Genomic DNA, 24,057 nt, shown 5'->3' with positions numbered 1-24,057 from the left:
ACAGGGTGTGTGCCCTGAGTTGCCGGCGGGGCAGTGTGTCAGGGAAGCTCAACCGGGACCCGGGGTGGGCAGAATCCCCCTGCTTGTCTTGGCGAACTCGATCCCCCCACCCCCCGCAAAAAAAAAAAAGTAGCTCAAGGGCCAGAGCAATAGCCCAGCAGGGAGGGCATTCACCCTGCACGGGGCTGACCCAGGTTCAATTCCCAGCATCCCACATAGTCCCCCGAGCACCGCCAGGAGTGATTCCTGAGTACAGAGCCAGGAGGAACCCCTGAGCATCGCTGGGTGTGACCCAAAAAGAAAAAATAAATAAATAAATAAAAATTGCAGCTCAAGGCTTTTCCTGCCACGTGGTAGTGCAGCTGTGGGTGACGGGTCCCCAGACAGGTGGGTACAGGGGAGACGGGAGCCCCCAAGAGTTTCAGGGCTGCCCCTGACCTCCCTCTGCTCCTGGGGGCCTCCCACCTGCATCTCATCTCCAGGAAGGCTGAGCGGGAGGAAAGAAGGGCCAGTGCCCTGCACCCTGGGCTTCTCAATGGGTGGCAGTTCCTAGCGGGGCTGCATGCAACGTAGAAGACGTAGGAGATGGGGCGAGGGGGAAACTGAAACTGCCCCCCATTAAGGGCTGTCCCCCAGGGCTGGAGTGCAGACCTTGCACGTGGAGTGCCTGGGTTCGAGCCCCCATGCCACATGGTCTTGGGAGAACCATCCAAGAGCAGAGTTCACAGGCTGGACTGATAGCACAGCAGGTAAGGCGTTTACCTTGCACGCAGCCAACCCGGGTTCGATTTCTGGCATCCCATGTGGTTCCCCGAGCACCACCAGGAGTAATTCCTGAGTACAGAGCCAGGAGTAACCCTTGTGCATTGCCGGGTGTGACCCAAAAAGAAAAACAACGAAAAAAAAAAAAAAAACAAGAGAAGAGTTCACGGCTTCTGGGAGGGCAGCTCTGCCCCCTGAGCATGTTGCAGAGGCCGAGTCGTGCCCTGGAAAAGACTTCATGGGGAGGAAGTGCGGCAGGCTGAGCACTGCCCAGTGAGCTTCCCAGATGGGAGATCCTGGGTTTGACCCCCACCCCCACCCACCAGCTGCACGGTCCCTGGAATATCTCTGGGCAAGGCCGCAAAACTAAGAGGGAAAAAAAATATTTGTGACAAGGAACCGAGAAGGCAGGCAGGAGGCTGCAGGCGGGGCCGCCCCCTTGGGGTCTGGGAGCGCGACCACCACCCACGTGGGCTCTTGAACCCGGAGCCCCTTCGCTCCTCCAGCTGTCGGGCCGCCCATCCATCACCCGGTCCTGCTCAGCTGGGTGTGGGCCCGGCCAGGCCAGGGACAGGGCTGTGAGCCGTGTGAGCCCAGCCAACACCCCCTCCCCCGCTCCCTCGGGGGCTCCACCCCGCTCCCATCAGCTCCCCCCCAGAACCCAGTCTTGTGGCAGTGGCCACAGGGGGCCGCCCAACTTGGAACTGGGCCCTTGTCCTGACCAGGGGCAGCTCCTCTGGGCGGGTGCCCACTGGTCACCTGGGCTGCGAGAGGGGGCCTGGACTCCCCACTGACCAGCCGCCAGGGCCTGAGGCCACACTGCAAAGAACCCCCACACCCGACCCATCCCCATGTCTGACCCCAGGAAGCATGGGGGGGCACCATCAATGCAGCTCAAATATCACTGGCCGGCGGGGGAGCCGGTCTCCCGTCCATCAGGCCTGTCCATCACTGACCACGCCTGGATAATCACGTCTGGATAATCACTTTGTTCGAGTGGCCACGCAGTTCAAAGTTGGGGCCCGACACGGCAGTTCTCAGAGCCTAGAATCCCGAACCCAAGTTCGTTCTCATTCTACAAAACCGCAGGGGAGGTGCAGCCGGCCCGGGGTAGATTCCCCCCATGGCCAGGAGGTGGCGCTAATCCCCCTCCTCCCCATCCTCATGACCGGCCGAGTCCCACTCAGTGAATCCTTGGGAGAGAGGCTGGAACTCTGCACAGCTTGCAGGAGAGCGGCCGCCGCCGGGTCCCGGGGAGGACTGAGGCCCCGTCTAAGGGCCACAGGGAGGCCTCTGTGGGCTGGAACACGGGCTGTGTATGGACGAGGCCCGGGTTCGATTCCTGGCACCTTAAGGGCCCCTCGGCGCCGCTGGGAGTGACCTCCTGGGACAGGAGGGCTCCTGGGCACCGCTGGGAGTGACCTCAGAGCTACCCCCAGCACCACCTGGGACGTGACCCCCAAATACTGGCGTTACCGTGCTGAGCAGTCCCTTCTGGGGAGGGGCGGGTAACACCTCTGCTTTACCATGCTGGGGGTGGGTTCTCATGATCCTGCTTCTTGAGGGGTTTCTCTGGCATCTCTCCTCCTCCTAGGTCGGCCGTCTGCACACGCCCTCCCCGCTGGCCTCTCCCTCCTGCCCATGTCTCATTTTACGGATGTTCCATTTTACGGATGGGGAAACTGAGGCTCATGAAGAGGCAGCGCCCTGGATGGTGACCAGCCGGTGTGTGGATAAGGAGGGGAGGGGACAGCTGTGCCCTCAGGGCCCGGCTCTTCCAGGTCGGGTGACAAGGGCCCAGAGGTCCTGGTTCTGGGGGTGTGGGGAGGACTCGGCTGCCCTGCGGGGCTCCAGGGGGTGCCTGCTCAGCATAGCGTCCTGTCTGCTCCCAGCAGCACCGAGGCCGCCGGATACGCCCTGTCTGCGACCCCGAGACTAGGTGCTGAGGACGTGATCATGGCTCCGCCCGGGAGTGGGGAGCGGGGTGGGAAAGGGGGCTCGGCACAGGCTCCCCCGCTGCTGGGCCGCCTGCACCGTAGACTCTGCCCCGGGGGTGGCCTGGCTGCTGGCCAGGGCTCCCGGCACCCCCGTGCATGGCCCAGGCAGCCCCTTGCTGTGAAGGCCTTTGGGGAGCCGAGAACACAGGTTGGGGGGCAGGGGGAAAGGGGTTCTGGAGGTAATCCCTGCCCCTCCCCTCAGCCCGTCCCCTGTCCCACCTGTCTCCAAGGCCAGCCCCTGCTGCTTCCCCATCTCTGGGGTGCAGTGGGGCCCAGTGGCCGGAGCTTCCTCCTGCGGTGGGCAGGTGCATAGGGTGACTCCCTTTTCTCTGTTTTTTATTTGGCAGCCTCACCTGGCGGTGCTCAGGGATGACTCCTGGCTCTGTGCTCAGGGATGACTCCTGGCTCTGAGCTCAGGGCTGACTCTGGGCTTTGTGCTCGGGGCTGATTCTCGGCTCTGTGCTCGGGGCTGATTCTCGGCTCTGTGCTCAGGGTTGACTCCTGGTTCTCTACTCAGGGCTGACTCCTGACTCTGTGCTCAGGGATTACTCCTGGCTCTGTGCTCAGGGCTGACTCCTGGTTCTCTGCACCCCCAGCCCACAGGGACGGTTAGGAAGCACCCGGAGGGAGCCCCCCCCCCCGGCCAGCCACTGCGGGGCTGACTCAGGGATGACTCCTGGCTCCGTGCTCAGGGCTGACTCTCGGCTCTGTGTTCAGGGCTGACTCCTCCTGCCTCTGGGCTCAGGGCTGACTCCCAGCAGGACTCAGTGGACTGTAGGTGGTGCTGGAGATCGAATCTGGGTTGGCCACAGGCAAGGCAAACGCCCAACCCCCACCCCCAGTCCCGGCCCCTCCCTTTTGAAAAGTCAAGGGGCATTTTCTCCTGAACACATTCAAATAATAAAAAGATTTAAATGACCTGGCTGGCTGCTTCCGCCTCCATGATGGGGGGCCCGGAGTGGTCTCAGCCCAGCCCCCACGCCCCCCTCCCCTCTCAAACTCACACAGGACAACCCACAGACAAGGCGGCCACTCAGGAGCCTTCCTGAAGAGAGGAGATAAACTACTCCAGCCTTTGGGAGGCGCCTCCGGGTCGGATCCACTGAAACTCCAACTGTTCCGGCCTCCGCCTCACCCCCGGCCTCCATCCTAACCACACTGAGGTTAGGGAGGCCCAAGAGAACAGGACGGGGTCCAGCCTGAGCACTGTCCACTCTGTAAAGGCGCCTGCAAACATGGCAGTGCGCGAAGGACACGTCCATGGAGACCCCTGGAGGGCACAGGACAGCAGTCGGGGACCCCCCACTTCTGCACGAAGCAACCCTCTGTGTGCATGCCACAAGGGACTGGGACGAGGCGGGCGCGTGTCCCCTGAGCTCCGTAGGGGGCGGGTCTCCCCCTGGGCCTTAGATGCACCTTCCCACGGCCCCCTGGCACCCTGCAGGGCGTCTGGGCCCAGGGCAAGCGGGGGGGCCTCACGGTCCCCCACCCTCCTGGGATGTCTCAGGCTGACAAGGCCCCCGCGGCCCAGCCCCCGCCCGCTGCCGGCCTGCTGCCCCCGCCCTGACCCCAGCTCTCCGGGAGGTTGAAAGGGCACCGTGAGATAACCCAGGCTGCACCCCCAGCCCACAGGGACGGTTAGGAAGCACCCGGGGGGGGGACCCCCCCGCCAGCCACTCTGCGGGGGCGCTAGAGGCTGAAGGCGCCACCAAGGGGCCTGGGTGAGCCTTGGCCAGTGTGTCTGGGAGACGGGGCTGTGGGAGGGACCCTGCTCCTCCTCGGCCTTTATTTTCATTTTTGTCTTTTGAGCCATACCCGGTGGTGCTCAGAGCTTCCTCCCAGTTCTGGGCTCGGGGAGCCTTCTGGGCTGCGGGGGATCGAACCCAGGTCGGCCACGTGCCAGGCCAGCTGTATCACTGCTGTAATATTGCTCTGGTTCCTCTTTGGGGGCTTTTAAGTGATTTTTTAGGGGGGCCGAGCAATAGGAAAGCAGGTAGGGCGTTTGCCAACCCAAGTTCGGTCCTCAGCATCCCATAGGGTCCCCCGGGCACCGCCAGGAGTGATTCCTGAGTGCAGAGCCAGGAGTGACCCCTGAGCATCACTGGGTGTGACCCAAAAAGTCAAACAACAACAACAAAAACACGACTTTTTTTTTTCATTAACCTTGACATCTTCTCACGTGTGTGTGTGTGTGTGTGTGTATGTGTGTGTGTGTGTGTGTAAAGTTACCATCAGTATGAGCTGACTATTTTTGAACTGACTTTCCAGCGATCATTCCAGCCACCGCATTTCGTCTGCAGAAGTCGCTCAGAGCCTGCATCTGTGTCGAGAACCCAGTTCTGGGCTCCAATCCCCAGAGGAGCTACACGGGGGACCCCTCACCGCTGTCCCTTGGAGAATCGGGTCAGTCAGGACGACCCCTGCCAACCCCAGTGCCTCTTGGATGGGCCCTAGTCTGCGTTTCCCCAGTAAGACCACACAGGGTCTGGGGGACTTGCACCCAGGCCTGAGGCTGGTCCCTAGACTTGGGGGCACCAGGTGGTCTTCCTGCAGGGAGGGGTGCAGTGCCGAGTTCAGCCAGTGTCCCTCCCCACCCGGCCTCTGTGCTCACAGCCAGGGAGGGGTGCGGCGGGTGGGCCGGGGCTCCCCCTAATGGTCTGTCCCCAGACGTGTGGGAAGTGGCCAGGCGGGAGGGGTCAGTTGCTGCGTAGTGACCGCTCACCCAGTCCGGCTCGCGGCGGACACCAGTAATTGCCTTTTCCTTCTCTCTCTGCAGTGCCCAGCCCGGGGCCCTGCGTGTCCCGCAAATGTCCTGCCCTCACCCCCCCCCCCCCTCGCCCCCATGCCCAGCCCCGGTCATTGTTACCCAGGGTCCCGCCTCAGCACCTTCCTGAGAAACTGGGTGAAAACAGGGCTGGTGGCAGGCGTCAGGGGTGACTCCTGCCCCCAATGGTGGCCACGATGATTCGGGGAGGGAGAAGGATGGACGCTGGGCCCCCACCCACCCCCAGCCCCAGGAGCCCAATCCCGTCCCCGGGGTCGCCCCACTTGAAGAGCTCGGGCGCCCCCTTGTGGCAGAATCTCCAACCTGCCGGCTGGGCGCGGGGCTGCTGGACAGTCCCTGGGGGGAATTCAAAGCAGCTGTGACCATGTAACACGGCCCTGCGCAGGCTGCATGAGACCCCGGATGGAGGTACTCACCGGGGCAGCCCAGGGCAACGAGAACTGAGAGGCTTAGTTTTTTCTTTTTTTTTTCATTTTCCTGCAAGTGCATGGGGGACCATATGGGATGCTGGGGATCAAACCCGACGGGCTCCACTGTCACTGTCACTGTCCTCCCGTTGTTCATCGATTTGCTCAAGTGGGCCCAGTAACGTCTCCATCGTGAGACTTGTTGTTACTGTGTTTGGCATATTGAATATGTCACAGGTAGCTTGCCAGGCTCTGCCGTGCGGGCGAGATACTCTCGGTAGCCTGCCGGGCTCTCCGAGAGGGGCGGAGGAATCGAACCCGGCTCCGCCGGGCTGGCTGCGCGCAAGGCAAACGCCTTACCGCTGTGCTATCGCTCCAGCCCCGATCAGCCCCAAGGTTTAGTTCTTTGGATTTGGGGCCACCCACACTCAGGGACCATATGTCATGCCAGGGATCGAACCCCGGTCAGCCCCAAGCAAGGCAAGAGCCCAGCCCATGGTACCATGACTCTGACTTTTGAACATTTTCTTTCCCACAACCCACGTTATGTGACCTCGGAGACACAAGCTGGAGATAGGGGCATCTTGGGGGAAAGGGGCTTTAAGTTAGGACCCCCCAAGGAGACCGAACAAGCTGTTTTGCTCATGAGACCTAGATGGGAAGGTAAATTAGGGAACTTTCCGGTAAGTTTACAAAATAGTTTTAAACTAGGAGCGGGGGCGTTGCGTAGCAATACTACAGAGAAAAGGGCCCTTTCCTTGTACGTGGCCAGCCCTGGTTTGCTCCCCAGCATTCCATATGGTCCCCCGAGAACTGCCAGGAGTAAGTCCTGAGCACAGAGCCAGGAGTAACCCCGGAGCATCACTGGGTGGAGTCCAAAACTCAAAAGTAAAAGATTTCTTTTCGATGTCACATTAGTCCACAAGAAAGTAAATGTTTTGGAGGTTGATGGCACCGCACTGACCGCCCCTCAAGAGCCAATATCCACCCCTCACCACTGTCCACTCCCCGTCGGCTTGAGGCTTCCAGGAGCAGGTGACAGAAGATGTCCAGGGGCTGGCGCTGGGCTCAAACAACTGTTTGCTGCCTGTAGATTTTTAAAAGACAATTGAAGGGGAAAACAGCGGGGTACTGAGCAACACTCTGTCCTCACTTTGATACAATTCACATCAGCAGCAGCAGGGAGGGGTGAGATCGTCTCTCCCGGCCTGCTGAGGAATTAATTCTCTTTCGAGAGAAGGGCAGGGCCACGGTCAAGGGCCCTCAGGAGGTGGACATCCTGCACAGGTCCTGCAGAGCCGCCCTAGCCGTGCTGGTCTGAAGGGTCTTGGCCCGAGCTGACCCCATCCCCCTTCTCCAGGGCCCCTGGCGCTGTACAATGCAGGGAGGGACCTTTGGGTTCCTCCTCTGAGCCACGCCTGCCAGAGCCCACTGCTGCACGGCCTCCAGAGGCCAGCATGGAGGCCAGCACGGAGGCCACGGCCCACACCTGGGTCTAAGCAAGCATCAGTTTCTCTCCTGGAGGCATTTGGTGGTAGGGAGGAGCTGGACCACACCTGGCTGTGCTCAGGGCTCACTCCTGGGGGCCCTCGGGGGTCACTCCTGGGGGCGCTCGGGGGTCACTCCTGGGAGTGCTCAGGGATCATTGTTGGTGGTCCTCGAGGGATCCTATGTGCTGTCAGGGGTGGAACTGGGGTCGGCTGTGTGTGAAGTAACTGCCTTAACCCCTGTACTACCTCTCTTGGGGAGTGTCCTGCTGTTTCAACACTGGGGGCCCCTGCAGACCATGGGCAGCGGGAAGCCCCGGGTGCAGCCCGAGAGAGAAGGACTCGCCTACACATGCAAACGGGCCTCGGGACCTGTGCCCACCAACCTCCCCGCCGGGTCTCCAGGGCTGGGGCCCAGGGAGGGGCAGCCTGTTGTTGCAGGAGTCCAGGGTCCGAGCCGCATGCTGCGAGGAGGAGTCTCAGGCTCACAATCCCGAGGCTTCCTACGCAATCACTTGGTATTGCAGATAAGCTGGCCCAGGACACTCTAGGTGACAAGGGAAAGTGCCCAACCGATCTGGTGCCTTTATCAAGAGGGGGCTTAGAACTGGGGTGTAGTGGGTCGAGGACTTAGCCTGCCTGTGAGGGCCGGGGTTCCAGCCCCAGCACTGCTTGGGGTGGCGGGATTGGGGGGTGAGCAGGCCTGGGTACAGGTTCTGTAGACAAGGCCCTGAGTTCAGCACAGCAACACGGGTCCCCTCAGCAATGCCGGTGTGACCCGGTGACCTCCGTCACCACTAGGCCCTAGCATGGAATTTCCGAGCTAGGTTGGCCAAGTATCAGCAGGAGTGACCCTGGGCCCCCCGAGCACTGCTGGGGAGCCATCCCCAAAAATCAGGACACCCAGGATGTGTCAGGACACGGGACGGGGGCCAGAGCGTGGGTTCAATTCCCGATATCACATGTGGTCCCCCGAGCCTGCCAGGAGTGACCCCAGGAGCACTGCCGGGTGCGGCCCGACACAAAATCAAAATGACACCGTGTGAGAAGATGACAAGGACCCTGGGTCTCCAGCACGGATGCTGCTGTCCTGGCCCCGTCAGCCTCGCCAGGTTACACAAAGGGGTATCGCTGCTTTTGGGGATTCACACTCCCCACCCAGTGCTCATCTGGGGAAGATGCCTGAGAGAAGGGCTGCAGAAGGTTCCAGAACTCCTGTGCCCCCCCTTCCCCAGCAGAAAAGGCCTGGCTCCCCTAAACTTGGCTCCAAGCCTCCCCTGGCCCCAACATATGACTCCCGCTCTAGTCCTTGGCTCCGGGGCGTTCGGGGGAGCCCGGCCAAGACGCCTCCCAACCTCGGGTCCGGAGCCTTTGATCCAGTCCGGCGCGCGGCCGAGTCGTTTTTATGTGTGATCGCTGCCAGCTGAGTCCCGCCAAGAATAAGATTAAGGTGGGCATGAGCCCAGACCCCGTCCACACCCGCCCAAACCCCAGGCTCCTCTGCGTCCGCCTGGCCCCGGGGTGCCCCATGAACAGGAGCCTGCAGTTCCAGACACGGAAACTTCTAGATCCCTGGGACCGCCCGAGGAGGAGAGGCCCAGAGAGACTCGTGTCAGAGCTGGGGATTGTTTGGTTTTGCTTTGGTTTTTGGCTTGGGGCCGCACCTGGCGGTGCTCAGGAGTCTCTCCCAGCTCTGTGCTCAGGGGCTGCACCTGAGGGTGCTGGGGCAAGGGGGGACCAAGCAGGACAGTGCTGGGGGCTGAGTCTCCCAGAGGCAGCGCTCATGCCCCGCCCTCAAGCTGTCTGTCTGTCTGTCTGAGCATCTCTGAGAGCTGGGCTCCTTCCCAGGCACCATGTGACCCCTGAGCACTGTACAAGGAGTCGCCCCTGATGCAGAAGCGAGCCAGTTCTTTGTTTGGGGGGGGTCACACCCGGCAATTAACTCTCCTTGAGCAGGAGGGGGCCAGGCAGCCTCATCTCAGGGTTCAGCTCTGACGGGATCCATCTCCTTTGGCACTAAGATCATTTTTGGGGAACAGTGCGTGAAAACGTTCAAATACCTTTGATCGGCTCTAAAACATGACCACTCGCTGGGGGCAAAGGCAGCTGGGATGGAGAAGGGACCACTAAGTCAATGATGCTTGGGGGGCTCGCCTGGGATGGGAGATGCGTGCTGAAAGTAGACTGTGGACCAAACATGATGGCCACTTGGTATCTGTATTGCAAACCATAACACCCAAAAGGAGAGAGAGAGAGAGAGAGAGAGAGAGAGAGAGAGAGAGAGAGAGAGAGAGAGAGAGAGAGAGAGAGAGGGACTGTGCCTGCCACAGAGGCATGGGGTGGCGGGAGGGATACTGGGAACATTGGGGGTGGAGAATGGGCACTGGAGAAGGGATGGGTACTCGAACACTGTTTGATTGAAACATAATCACGAAAGCTTGTAAGTCTGTAACTGTATTTCACGGTGGTTCATTAAAATAAATAAGTAAATCATGACCCCTGAGCAGAGTGGGAGCAGGGAGGCTCCTGGCGGGGCATCTGGCCGGCTCTGGATGGGGTGCACGAGGCCAGGGCCAGGCAGGCCACGAGTGTGGGCGTGCCAGGGCCCCCGGCCAGGGCAGCGTGTCCCCGTGGCTCACGGTGTTTCGTTCCTTGTCTCTGAGACGGCCGGGCACCGTCTCCGGAGCAAAGGTGTGGCCGGTGGGGCAGGTCAAGCCAGGCGGAGGGTCTGGGAGGCCGGCGATGTGCAGGAAGGTAGGCGTCCCGGGCCTGGCTTCGCCTCCCCGCGAGAGCAGACAAACTCGGGCATCCGGGAAACAGAGTCCTAGGCAGGCCCCTCTCCTGAGAGATGGGGAGAGTGAAGCTAGAGAGGCCAGGCTTCTGGCGGGGCCACACCCCAGCTTCCAGCTAAAGGGAGGAGGACCTGGAGAGCTACGTGCTCCCTGCAAAGTTATTTGCCACCGGCCAGAACCTGCTGCCACCAGTGCACACCCGGAATCAGCTGCGTGGACACTTGGGACATGTGTGCCCCTTGTGGGGGGTAGGGGGCCCTCCCAAAGCTCAGGGACCTCCAGAGATCACTCCTGGCAGAATTTGCCCAACCGAGCTGGGACTGTTTTGTGCTGTTGGGACCTCGGGTGCTGGGGACCCCCCTGGGTCATCCTGGCAGCCCTCAGCAGGGCTTGGGGACCCTGGGGGGCTAGGGATGGAACCAGGGTCCCATGCATGCAAAGCTCCTGACCCCTGAGCTTCCTCCCCACCCCGGGGAGTTTTGCATAGTTGCTGCTGAGATCAAGGGTGGGACGGGGGAGCGAGCCGTGGAGACAGCCAGCCAGCCGGAAGGACTTTCCCAGGACTGAGTTCCAGGATGGGGGTTGGGAGGTTCTCAGCCCAAGCACCCTGGGAGCCCTGGCCCCCGGCCGAGCAGAAGGTGCCTCAAGCTGCCAACTCCGGGAAAGTTTATTCTGTTGGGATCTTTGCATAGACGGGACGGCCACGAAGCTGGGCCCAGACATGAGCTCATTTTCCTTCTCGGGGTATCAGGAGCCGGTAGCCAGGGGGCAGCGGGGGGTGAGGATGGGAGATTCGCAGCCAAGCCAGAGGGCGCCGGCACAGACATGGCAGGAAGAGCTGGGGCGAAGGTGGACGCAGAGATGCACCAGGTAGCTATCCGTCGTGAACTCCGGGTGTGGGCCAAAATGAAAAAGAATTCAGCGATGCTCAGTGCTGCATTCAAGGGATGTCGGGGATCAAACCTGTGTCTGTGACGTGCAAAGCAATACCCTCACCCTCTGTACTCTCTCTCCAGCCCCAGAAACGCTGTTGAGACGAGAAGCTAAAGTTCACCCATGAGAGAACCTTCAGCACGTGGAACCCATTTAACATGTGGATGTCAGCGCGTACCACCGGTGGCTCACACTGGGTGTGACTTGTTAGCACAACCTGTGGCGCCAGCATCACGAGGTTTCTTCAGTTCTGACCCTGGAGTCTCCTCTCTGCCTCTTGGAGGAGTTCCCAGGACCCTCAGGAAGAGGTGGACGTCAATCGCCTTTAGAAGCTCTTGAGCGTTCGCAGTGAATGGAAAGTTTGAGGGTCACCCAGCAGGAGGACCCCCTCCCCCACCAGCTACTTTGGATTAATTTTGTTTTTACTTATTTGGGGGGGGGGGGTTGGTTTGTAGGTGACACCCAAACCAAACAGTGCTCAGGGATCACTCCTAGTGGGACTCAGGGGATCCTACGGGGTGCCGGGGATCGAACCTGGGTCAGCCACATGCAAGGCCTTACTCGCTGTTCAATCTCTTCAGTTCCGACCTTGAATAAACCTCTTAGGACATAAAACTCACCTGCAAGGGCTGAAGTAAGCATCGCGCATGTGGCTGGGAGCACGTGGGTCTTCTCCCGAGCTTCTGCCCACAAGCTCTGTGTGTGTGGGTGTGGGTGTGTGTGGGTGTGTGTGTGTGTGTGTGTGTGTGTGTGTTGGGGGCGTCTCCCTGCTTCTGGTGACGCTCCCCCAGCTTTCCCAGGGGTGCAGGTGCTCACCCCAGTCTCTGCCTTCATCTTCACCTGCTGCTCTCCATGAACCCCGGTGGGTGCAAAGTCCCAGGACCCTCAGCACTGTCTGCCTGCAATGACCCTGTGTCCAGGAGGTCACCTGGGAGGTGCTGGGCTGAAAGGGTCATGGCCGGGTGTTTGGGAAACACAGTGTAGGGGTGTACACTGTGGGGAGTTTTGCATAGTTGTCCTGGGGCGAGGGGCATCTTGTATGAACAGCGAAGAGTCAAGAACAGGAGGATTCCCAGGGAAAAGAGGGTCGGGGGGGCCCCAAGCAGGAGGAGACTTACTGGCCCCCAGAAGCAAGCTGCCTGCCAGCCTGTAGGCTGAGGTGCCCTGTGACCCCAACACTGCCCCTTCTCCACCCACTCTAGCCTCTTCTTACCCGGCCATTGTCATGAAGCCCCGGGGACAGGACAGCTGTGACAATAGGAGTCAGGGGGACTCAGCAGGACCACCAGCCATTGCCATTGCCATGTCGTAGGCCATAGGAGACCTCCCCAACGCTCAACCCAGAGATGGGGGCAACCCAGAGATGAGTCCCTGTGGCCAAGGGGTGCTGGTGATGGCCACTGCCAGCCCCAGGGAAGAACCACAGGGAAAGGAAAGTGAGTGCCCTGGGGAAGGGGAGGGGGGAGGGTGCAGGAGGTGTGAGATGAGAGGCCCTGAGGCAGATCTTTGGGGATGGGCGAATCCCCCCTCTCCCAGCAGCTGCATTTCCTGAAAGCCCTGGGCTGCCACAAAGCTCTTCCTGATTAAGGTGACACTCTGCAGAGAAGGCTCCAGAACATTCCTCCCTTCCTACCACTCCCAGAGGCCTGAACATGTGATTTGCCCAAAGCCCCACACATAGGGCTGACTCCTGGTTCTGTACTCAAGGGACCCTGTGGGGTGTCGGGGATTGAACCCGGGTCGACCGTGTGCAAGGTCAGCACCCTTCCAGCCATACTATCTTTCTCCCAGCCCCCATGTACACCCCTCTTTCCTCTCTGCGCCATGGGGAGCCCGACAGGGCGGGCCTAGGGCACTGTTGCATGGTCCACATGGGCTGTTTGCCTGCAAGCCCGTTTCCGGCCTGAAGGCAGGCCTAGTGAGCTTGCAGCCAATCAGGACAAAGCTAGACGGAAGGAGCCAATCAGAGCAAAGCTAGGCCTGTTTCCGGGGCGGGGCTTGGGCTCCGCCTCGGGCCCTGGTTGCAGCCCCTGCTGCATCCCAGTGTAGCATCCCTCACCGGTAGCATCACCTGCACGAAGAAGTCACCTGCTGTAGCGGCTCTGCGGAGATGGCGGCATGGACCCCAAAGTGCAGGAGAGACTGCGGGGACGCCCAGGGCCGGGAAACGGGGCGGGTTGCCGGCTGCCCGACTTGCCCTGGCGGGACCTTCACTGTGCATCTGTCAAATGAAAATAAATCGACTCATGCCGAGCTCCCCAGTCAGTGCCCAGTGGACAGGCACTTCCAGCAAGGCCCTTCACCCAGGACAGCTGGACCCAGGCACCACCGTGAGCAGCTGGGAAACTGAGGCACGGGACGTCTGGGTCACAAGAGCAGCGCTCCTGCCCCTGACCATTTCCGTGGTGGCCCGGTGGGTGGGTCCCCGCCTCCGCCCAGTGTCCCCCACCCCCACCCCAACACACAGTTCCCCGCTTCCCCTCCCCCACCCTGCATTTAGCCAGGCTGGGACCCTGCCAAGTGGCAGCTGTCACAGCGTTCCCACCTTTGATCACCAGGCAGTGTGCTTGAAGTGCCGAGTCTCCCAGATGTTGGGCTGATCAAAGGCAGCTGTTGCCTGGACCCTCCCCAGAGCATAGGGCCCCGTGGATACTGGTTGGAGGGGGAGGCAGAGGCACGCGAGGGGCGGAGCCGGCAGGTCGGGCCAAGGTGCTGGGAGGGACCCCAGGCTGGGGGACCAGCTCCCTGCAAGCCAGGACCCAGAGGCCACGGGGCTCACCTTTTGAGAAGGTCGGAGCTGGGGTCAGGGCACCCGGCTTCCACGCCCACACACAGGCAGCACGCAGGGTCCATCAGAGCCCAGAAGAATCGCCTTTCCTTGCAGCCCGAGCCAAGAGTCGCTGTAAACACCAAAGAGTGTGCAGCAAGCAAAGCAAACTAATCTTGCAAGGTTGGGGTTTGTTCTCGTTTCATACCGTGGCAGGCATGGAGAGGAACGGCTGGAAGGGGAAATAGCTGAGCGGCCCGGATGCGGACCCCTGAAGGTTTGCTCCCTCTGCGCTCCTCGGTCCAGCCAAGGGTCCCACTGCACGCTCCAATAATGTGTGGCATTTCTGTCATAAAATTTCGAAATGATTAAGCCAAATTACTTCACTGCTCCTAAGAGATATAGACAGTAGTGATAGGTAGAAGAAGAGATAAGAACGGAGAGAAATTATAGAGATCGGTAGAGATGAATCAAGTCTTAGATCAGTACAAAGAGACGGAAGAACATCCCCGAAACCCGCCCACCCCGGCTCCAATTCTCCTGGAAGATGCAGACAGAGGGGGCCACGTGGGGTTAGCTCCGAGCACTGGTCGTCCATCCCCACCACCCCCAACGCTAATGACACTTTCTCTGCCTGAATTTCCAACTTCCTGCAGTCTCAGCCTGGGGCCACTGGTTCCACAGACCCCCGTGTATCAGCGCTGATAGCCAGTAAAGTCTGAGCCCCAGGTGCTGGAGAGCTGCGGGTCCATTTCCAGGATTTCTGCAAATCCGTGGTTCCACATGCAGTTTCTGAGAGATGAAATGGTAGTTGCCGCGATGACACAGTAGCTGCCGCGAGTCTGTCCCTTTCCTCTCTGATGCTCACAACACATTTGGTTCATTCTGCTCTTACGATGCCCCAGCAGTTCCCAGGGCTCGGGGCGAGGCAGACGCATCTATCTGCAATCTGTTCATCTTTCGTCTCTTCCTGCCTCCACCTTCTGTGACATCCCAGTTACAGAGACCACCACGGGGCCACTCACATGTGGGAGTTAAGGGGGGTGCGACAGACTGGATTCTGGGGTGCACTTCCTGTAGCTGGCCGGAAATAACAGAATCCTGAGAGAGAGAGAGAGAGAGAGAGAGAGAGAGAGAGATTGTGTGTGTGTGTGTGTGTGTGTGTGTGTGTGTATGTGGAGGGGAGCCCAGGATTGGAAACAATAACAGAACCTTCACCCCCTGCATTAAATCATACTGCCCCCCACAAAATGCACTGGCTTCAGAGTCCTGGGTATCCATGAAAGCTTTCCATAAAATAATAATAATAATTAATAATAAGAAGAAGAAAAGGCAGTTTGGGGGTTGGAGTGCTAGTACAGCAGGGGAGGGCATTTGCCTTGCATGCAGCCAACCCGGGTTTGATCCCTGGCATCCCGTTGGGTCCCCCGAGCAGCACCAGGAGTGATTCTTGAGTGCAGAGCCAGAAGGAACCCCTGAACACCACTGGGTGTGACCCAAAAAGAAAAAAAAGGCAAATTTCCTGGAACACAGCTGAGGGCTTGATTTGGGATGAAACCTCTAGACCCTGGCCCGCACCCAGCCCTGTTGGGGCGGCAGCGTCTCCGCCACGAACACCGCAGGGACTCACAGACCCCCAAACGTTTTCAATTCCGCCTTGCCTGGCCGGGACTGGGGAATTCATTAGCCGGGGAAGGGCCCACCAAACGGGCAGAGCCCGGCTCTCTCCACCCGCGATGGCGTCTGTGCCCTCCCCTCCTGACACAGGGCAGAGGGAGAATAGTCGTGCTGTGTCCTGGGAACCACTCGTGGTCCAGGCATGAAGTCAGGGCCCCCACACAGGACAACAGGAAGTAGCCCCTGGGCTCTCCTCTTGCCCGGCACATGGCCGACCCAGTCCACCCCGGGCACTGAATCCACCCCCTGAGCCCGGCCAGGAGTGAGCTCTGAGCACCACTGAATGTGGCCCGCAAACCCCCCAAAAGAGAGGCCTAAAGTTATAGCTACCACCTTCCTCCTGGGCCTTGAAACTCGAGGTTGCGCCCAGACTTCTCTGGGGAGCCCCCAAACTCCCCTGCAAGGCCAAGGACCGATGCGTCTCCAGGAGAATCTCTCCCGACTCCCCTCTCTGGCCACTGAGACCCCAAATCCAGCCTCGCGGGCTATCAAATGTCAAGCCCACCTGGCTGCTCCCACACTCCCTCTCCGAGAGAAGCCCCGCCCACCAAGCCTCCCACTCTGGGTTTATCTCCATCACCCTTGAACCTGGGAGCCCTTAGCTCAGCGGGCAGGGTAAGCACTGGTCAAGGCCCTCAATAATGGGGGCGGGACAGCAAAGCCCACCCAGGGTGCCAGGAGAAAGACTTCTTCCTGGAAGCCCGGCCTGCCAGACATGGGTCGAAGGGGGTCCCTGTCACCTCCCTTCCACATCCCCCCAGAGCCGAGGGGTCTGTTTTTCTGCCACCCCCATGCCCGCACACACCACACACACACACACACACACACACACACACACACACACACACACGCTTAAGGCTGTGGGTGCCGGGAGGGGAAAGGAGCCACACCCCCAGACCCTGAATGAGCCTCCGAGAGCCAAGTGGGGTCAGTGCCCAAGGGCACGTTGTCCCCCTCTGGCCGGGGCACCCCTAAGGACACGCGCCTCGTGGTGGGCGGGAAGGGCAGGAGTGAGCACCGGTTGGCTGGGGGCTGTTTGTCATTCGTGGGGACTCGCCGGACTCGGGGGCTCTGGGCCGGTCCCCCGCCCCGGGTACAGGGAGGGCAGAGGGGTCCATGTGGTGGGATGGGGGGGCGCATCGCCCCTCGGCCCGGGCCCCCGGGAGCATGAGAGCCACAAGGGGCCGATCAATCACCCGAGCTTTAAAGGCCGCCCGGCCGTCCCCGGCCGCGTCCTCCGAATGTTTCCCCGGCTCCGCGCTAACACCCGTTTGTTTAGAACTCACAGCAAATACATCTTGCACAGAACTTTGATCCCTGGCAGCTGTGAACGTGTGAGTGAGGCCGAGTCCCAGGAACAGGGAGATGGTGGGGAGGGGGTGGGGCGGGCCGACTGATCTCTCTCATGCCCTCGAGGCTTGGCACCGCGTCCCTCCAGGGTGAGGGGCTCAACATTTGCCCTTGCGTTGGCCTCCTGGGACCGCAGGCCAGAGCCCAGCTCCAGAGTCCCAGCATCTTGGGAAGGCCACAATCCCTTCATGCTGTGTGACGTCAGGTAAGTCACACGACCTCTCTGGGCGTCTCTTGCCTCCTTGATCAAGTGGACACGACGGCCAGCTCTTGAGGCCAGGAATCTGCATGGGAATCACTGTGACGGAGCATGAGAAAGCAGCTGGGGAGAGAGAGAAGCTCACAAACGAGCCAGGACATTATTGTGCCCAGCTCAGACTCTGATGCCCAAGAGCAGCGTGGTTGTGTGGCTCAGTGGTCGGGAACAGCGTTTCCGTCCCTGGGCTGGAACGTCAGCCACAGTGCACTGTCGCCCTCATCATGGGACCATCATCCACGGGTCACTGCCACCAGCAGCATCACCATCGTTACAGCCCCCCCCCCCAGTCACCACCGTCACCCGTTCCTCTCCCACTGATTCAGGACACCACCATCCCCGTGAGCCCACCAGCATCACCATCACGGCACCGTTACCACCCCCGCATCCCCTCCACCCACTGTCGCGCAGAACCTCTCCTCAGACACAGGACCCAGCGGCTGCTGTCCACGGGGGCCTCTGCAAATTGTGGCCGTGTTTACACTCACCTAAGAAGTGGTGATTTTTCGGGGCTTTAGCGATAGCACAGCAGGTAGGGCGTTTGCCTTGCATGTAGCCAACCCGTGTTCAATTCCTCCGCTCCTCTCAGAGAGAGAGTCTGGCAAACTACCGAGAGTATCCCGCCCGCATGGCAAAGCTGGCAAGCTCCCTGTGGTGTATTCAATATGCCAAAAACAGTAACAAGAAGTCTCACAATAGAGATGTTACTGGTGCCCACTCAAGCGAATCGATGAACGAGAGGACAGTGCTACAGTGCGGCGATAGCACAGCGGGTGGGGCGTTTGCCTTGCACGCGGTCGACCAGGGTTCAATTCCCAGCATCCCATATGGTCCCCTAAGCACTGTCAGGAGTAATTCCTGAGTGCCGAGCCAGGAGCAACCCCTGAGCATCGCCGGGTGTGACCCAAAAGGGAAAAAAAAAGATTACTCCATGGCTTTGAGGCCAGCCGCACATGCTAGGGGAAAAGGCAGCTCAGATAGAGAAGGGAGCACCAAATAAGGGGTGTTGGGAGGATCCTCCCAGGATTGGAGATGCGTGCTGAGAGTAGACCATAGACTGAACATGATTGCTGCTCAATGCCTCTTTTGCAAACCACAGCACTCAAAAAGGAGAGAGAGAACAAAAGGGAATGCCCTGCCACAGAGGCGGGGTGGGGTGGGGGGATGGGGGGTGGGAGGGATATTGGGATCAGTGGTGGTAGAGAATGGGCACTGGTGGAGGGATGGGTACTCGATCATTGTATAACTGAAACCCAAGCACAAAAATGTGTAAGTCTACAACTGTATGTACCTCATGGTGTTTCACAATAAAAATTTAAGGAAAAAAAAAGCAAAAAAAAAAAAGAAGAAGAAGTGGTCATTTTCGCACTTGAACGATCTTGGCTCGGCTTACCTTTGAAGTTTTCACCTTCCCTAGGAGAGCTGTAGGTTAATCTCCAGATGCGGATGGACACGGAGATTTGAAAGAAAGATGGTGACTTTGGCAGTGGGGTCCTGAGCGTGACTGGGCGGGGGGGGGGCGGGAGGAAGAAATCCCAGGTGGAAGGTGCCAGCCTCGTCACAAACCGCTCACTGTTGGCAGATATAGCCAACCGGGCTGGAGTTGCTGAAAATTCTGCCCCCAACCTCAGGCTCACCAGGGGAGACTCAGATGATGGACAGTACCTGAGGCCGATAGACAGAAATACAAACCAGCCCGACCACCCTGGAGATTCCCCACATTCTCTGTCACACAAAGTCCCGGTTTTCCTATAAAAATCTCACAGAAAGAGCCATAAGTTAACTTGGTCTTGCACTAAGTTCCTCCCCACCTGGGGACCTTCTTTTCTTTTTCTCTTCTTATTTCCAATAAACTTTCTGCTTTCCAACTCTGAGTCTGAGCGGCTGAAGCAATAGCACAGCGGGTAGGGCGTTTGCCTTGCACGCGGCCAACCCGGGTTCGGTTCCCAGCATCCCATAGGGTCCTCTGAGCTACCGCCAGGAGTAATTTCTGAGTGCAGAGCCAGGAGTAACCCCTGTGCATTGCCAGGTGTGACCCAAAAAGCCAAAAAAAAAAAAAGGCTCTGAGTCTGAGAATCTTTATTATTCAATACTTTTATCCTTGAAAACATCGAAGGACCTGGGCACCGCAAACGGAAACCCACGACTGCTTCCGCCCTGTGTCTGCTTATCACACACATGGATTCCTTTCCCCTTGCTGCTGTTGCTGTCGTGGTGGTGGGGACTGTGTCTGTCAGGGGACATCGGCCACTCACTGTGGTGCGTGTGTGTGGCTGGACAGGTTTGGGGTACTGAGACTCACAGACAGCAGAGTCTGCCCCTGCCAGGAGCCTAAGTCACAGCCTGGGGACCATTCCCTGCACCCACTGATGTTATTTCCAGGGAGGATGAAACCCCTGCGGTGAGTACAACTGGGGGCACAAGGCATCCGGTGACCTCTGAGGGTGGGAAGCTCACAGGGGTCCCCTAGTCGCCAGGGAGAGGCAGTTGACCCCTTCACTGTGTGAGGTGGCCACATAGCCGGCCCAGTGGCCTGGGGGGAGCCTGACCACCCACTCCCAGGCCCCGTGGAAGGGCACCTCTGATGAGCACCACTGCCTTGGCTTACCGTCCTTCCAGAAGTAGCTAGGCAGCGGGGCCACCCCGAATGTCACTGCATCATCCTCACAGATTTTACACAACCTTTGTATGCAAAAAAAAAAAATCAGGCACAAGGAATTGGCCAGCATTGCTGAGAGCAGGGTGGGTGATTCTGTGCATTAGTGGCGGGTCTGCGAGTCTTCCACACAATAGCCCAGACAATAACGGAATAACCGTGTGGCTGCAGCCGTGTCTTTAGGGGGTTGGTCCTTGGGGCAGGCGAGCCGCAGTTTCAAGCTTGTGTTTTCCGGCGTTTCCAGTCTGGGACATTTCCACTGCTTGGATGGTTTCCTGCAGGCAGGAGCCTGGAGGAACCTCTCCTGGGAAGGTCAGATGATTCCAGTGTTGATGCGGTTCCAGAATGCAACATCTCTCCTCAGAAACTTGGTGTAAAATCGCTTTCCCTGGGGTCTAAGTTTCTCTCTCTGGGCTTGACTAGGTTGGTACCCCCAAGCCTAGCAAAGAGCGGCCGCTGACCCCCAAGCACTCAGCAGGCGGTTCTAGAGGGACTCCTAGAAAAACACACTTCCCCCCACCCCCCAAATATATATGGGTTATCTTGGAAAACATCTTGGTGAGCTTCATGTTCAAGCCCGGGGGTGGGTATAGGGCACCAACCGTGTCTCCAACTCTCTGGTCTTATTTCTGGGGGTCCAGGTTCAAAGCCCTTGTCCAGAAATGTTTGCCCACCCTCGCGTGGCGGGCTCATGGGGTGCAGACGCTGCTGCCAGGAGGCTCTGTCTTCCTGCAGGGGCAGGACCAGATGGAGCCCCTGGTCGGCTTCAAGGTCCTGGAGGCTTCTCCCACCGGTCCCCCGCCCCCACCCCGGGAATCCCATGGGGGGCTGGGGGGTAGGGGGGAATTTGTCAGCCAGGAAAGAATGCGCGATCCTCTGCCGCCCTCTGCTGGCCATCTGGAGACGTGCAGGCGGTGTTTGTAACGGCCAGTATGGGGGGGGGGGCGGGGGCGGGGCGGGCTGTGTCTAAGTTTCTGCTAATTCTAGAGGCAGATTATTATTATTTTTTAATTGCGTCAACCGTGAGCCGTGAGGTACACAGTGACAGAGCTGTTCATGCTCGGGTTTCAGTCATACGAAATTCCAACATCCGTCCCTCCACCAGTGTCCCCGGGTTCCCTCCCCACACCCCCAACCCCCACCCCCAGCTTCTTTTTCTTTTTTTCAAAAAATACTTATTTTTATTTTTCATAGTGTATATTGTTTTAGTGAATCTCTGTGAGATAGGCCCTTACAAATCAGTTCAGACAGCGTTCCAACACCCAGCCCTCCACCAATGCTCATTTCCCAGCACCCCTCCCCCACTCACCCCCAGCCTGCCTCTATGGCACTATGGCAGGCGCTTTGGGGCATTATGGTTTGCCATACAGATACCGAAAGATTACCGTGTTTGTTCCTTTCCCTATTTTTTTTTTAGCGTTTTGGGTCACACCTGGTGATGCACAGGGTTTACTCCTGGCTCTGCACGAGGGAATCACACCTGGCGGTGCTCAGGGGACCATATGGGATGCTGGGAATCGAACCCGGGTCGGCCGCGTGCAAGGCAAACGCCCTCCCCGCTGTGCTATGGCTCCAGCCCCTCCTTTCCCTCTTTTCAGCACACAGTTCTTCCCCAGAGTGACCGTTCCCAGCTCTCCTTATAGAGGTGGTTCTCTGTGCTCAACTGCCCTGAGTGGGAGGGGGGTCGCAGCGTCCAGCCTTACGGTCCAGCCCAGGCTTCACCACTACCTGCCCCCGGAGAGTGGGTGGAGGTCTGAGAGGCTTTGGATGAACCCGGAGACCCTGCTTCCCTCCTCCAGCCCCCCTGGCCAGCGGGACCCCGCAAGGCCTCTGCCTGAGGGATACTGAGATGCTCTTCCAAGGCGTTTGATTGGCTAGAGCAACACAGGGACTGAATTTAAGGGGGGAGGGTTCCCAGGGCCACACCGTGCAGCCCTCCGGTTTGGTCACAGGCAGAGAGGAACAAGTGGGTCCGACTCCAGCCCTGTCCAGGCCTCTGTCCACTCTGCTCTGGGCAGGGCAAGTCTACCCAAGCCTCCGTTTCCCCATAGGTGGACGGATGCAAAGCCAATTGGCCCAGAATCTGCCGTAGTGGTGTGTGGAAAGGGGCCGAGACTCCCTTTCCGCATGGGGAGGTGGTCCTGACGCAAAAGATGAGCTTCAGGAAGGGGAGGCTGCAGGGGGCAGCAGCCTTGGCCTGGGGGGAGTCCCGGCATGGAGGAGGCAGGGCGTCCCAGGGAGGGAAAGAGGCCCTAAGGATCCATCCGCTGGCCTCCGGATCTGGAGGTGGCGTGAGGGGATTTGTGGGCATCTGGGCATGTGCTCTTGAGGGGCTGTGAGCGTGGGAGCTCGGGGCGTCATGGGGAAGGTCCTGCAGGAGGGTGGAGTCAGCGTGGCAGGTGTCTGGCCTCCAGCTGGACATCATGTGGCAGGATCCCGGAACGCAGGAGCTGGACCAGGCCAGGAAAGGGAATGCAGTCCTGGGAGACTGCCTGGACAGGGCGGCTCTACCTGCTGGGGTATGTGTGCCGCTAGTCACCGTGTTTGCGATGCTTTGTCCCACCAGCAGAGGGAGCATTGTTTGGGCCAGGGGGTGTCAGGAGTAGGAGGGGGAAGAATTTCTGGGCAAAAGTTTAGGCCCAAAGGGGCTGGAGCGATAGCTCAGCGGGGAGGGCGTTTACCTTGCACGGGGATGACCCAGGTTCGATCTTCCTCAGCATCCCATGTGGTCCCCCGAGCACTGCCAGGAGTAATTCCTGAGCATCGCTGGGTGTGACCCAAAAGCAAACAAAAAAGTTTAGGGTTGAGGCTCTCCTGTCTGATCTTAGTCTAATCGACCAGGAGGGTTAGAGAAGGATTAAACTTTGGGGAGCAGACACAGGGATTCCCCCACTTTCTGGCCACAGTGACATGGCCTCCATCATGGGACTCAGTGATGCGTGGAAAAGTTCCCATTCTCACGCCTGAGGATCTCGGATAAAGGACGGGGCAGAGTGCCAGCCAGAGAAGGGGGACGGGGAGGACAGAGGGTGGAGGGGGGCGGTGAGCAGGGCAGCGGCCCCAGGGTGCCGGGAGGCCTGCAGTGGGGCAGAGGACAAGAGTGGGCTCTTCCCGCGAGACTTCGGGGGCTGTGGACATTCCCGCCCTCAGCCCCTCCCTGAAGTTTCCTAGCAGAGGCCTTGACGGGGCTGGTCCCCGATGATCCCTCCCTGCAGCCCGGAGACGGTGATCCCCACACGTGAGCGCAGCCACAGCCGGTGCTCCAGGCCACTGTCCCCATCTCTAAAAGGGAAGCAAGAACCACAGCTCACAAGACTCCCTGATAATAAGGGGCCCGAGGGAGGGAGGGCATTTGCCTTGCACACAGCCGACCAGGGTTCGATCCCCAGCATCCCATAGGGTCCCCCGAGCAACGCCCAGGAGTAATTCCTTGTTTTTATTTTTTATTTTTTGGCTGTTTGGGTCACACCCGCTGATGCTCAGGGGTTTCTCCTGGCTCTGTCCTCAGGAATTCTGAAACCGGGCCAGAGTGATGGTACAACAGGAAGGCGTTTGCACACGACTGGTCCGGGTTCGATCCCCAGCATCCCAAATGGTCCCCTGAGCACCGCCAGGAGTAATTCCTGAGTGCAGAGGCAGGAGCATCGCCGGAGGTAAGCCCAAACAAAGAAAAAAAAAAACAAAAACCAAAAATGCTCAGGAATCCAATCGTCAAAGAGCCTCACCAGAGACTCTTCGAGAACCAGCGCCCCCTGCCGACCGCGCTGCCGCACCGCCCTCGCCGGCCAGCGGCCTGCGCCTGCGCAGTGTGGAGGCGCTCGGGCCCGCCCCTCGGGGAGGGGAGACGTCCTCGGGAGGCCACGCCCACTTCCCGGGAAGGCGGGTCTTGCGCTGCGCACGTGACTCGCTTCCGGCTCTCCCAAGATGGCTGCGCCCAGGGCGGCAGCGTGAACGTCGGCGGCGGCGGTGGTGGCGGTGGTGGCGGTGCCCGTGGGCGCCGGAGTCTGAGCCTGGGCACCGGGCGCCATGTCGCGACTGATCGTGAAGAACCTCCCGGACGGGGTGAGTGTCGGGCCTGGGCTGGCGCGAGCGGGGGGTCGCCGGGGGGGGGCGGGAGCAGTGAGGGCCGTGAGGGTCCTCGGTCCTCGGCTCCTCCCTCCGTCTGGGGTTGGCGGGGAGGAGCGGCCA

At 59.7% G+C, this 24,057-nt stretch overlaps 2 protein-coding genes across 2 annotated transcripts in view; one reads left to right on the top strand and one right to left on the bottom strand.

Moving 5' to 3' along the window:
* The window catches only part of LOC130017310 (smad nuclear-interacting protein 1-like), a 75,103-nt gene extending 51,206 nt beyond the window's left edge, over positions 1-23,897 (bottom strand). Inside the window, exon 1 of the mRNA XM_056107998.1 lies at positions 23,769-23,897. Within this exon, the coding sequence (XP_055963973.1) occupies positions 23,769-23,897 (129 nt within the window). The remainder of the gene's footprint in view (positions 1-23,768) is intronic.
* The window catches only part of RBM19 (RNA binding motif protein 19), a 37,456-nt gene continuing 37,229 nt past the window's right edge, over positions 23,831-24,057 (top strand). Inside the window, exon 1 of the mRNA XM_056107997.1 lies at positions 23,831-23,931. Within this exon, the coding sequence (XP_055963972.1) occupies positions 23,896-23,931 (36 nt within the window). The 5' untranslated portion in view covers positions 23,831-23,895. The remainder of the gene's footprint in view (positions 23,932-24,057) is intronic.

The sequence above is a fragment of the Sorex fumeus genome, unplaced genomic scaffold, assembly GCF_029834395.1.
Source record: "Sorex fumeus unplaced genomic scaffold, SorFum_2.1 ptg000189l, whole genome shotgun sequence".
NCBI classification, from domain to species: domain Eukaryota; kingdom Metazoa; phylum Chordata; class Mammalia; order Eulipotyphla; family Soricidae; genus Sorex; species Sorex fumeus.
This window is presented reverse-complemented; position numbering and strand designations above follow the sequence as displayed.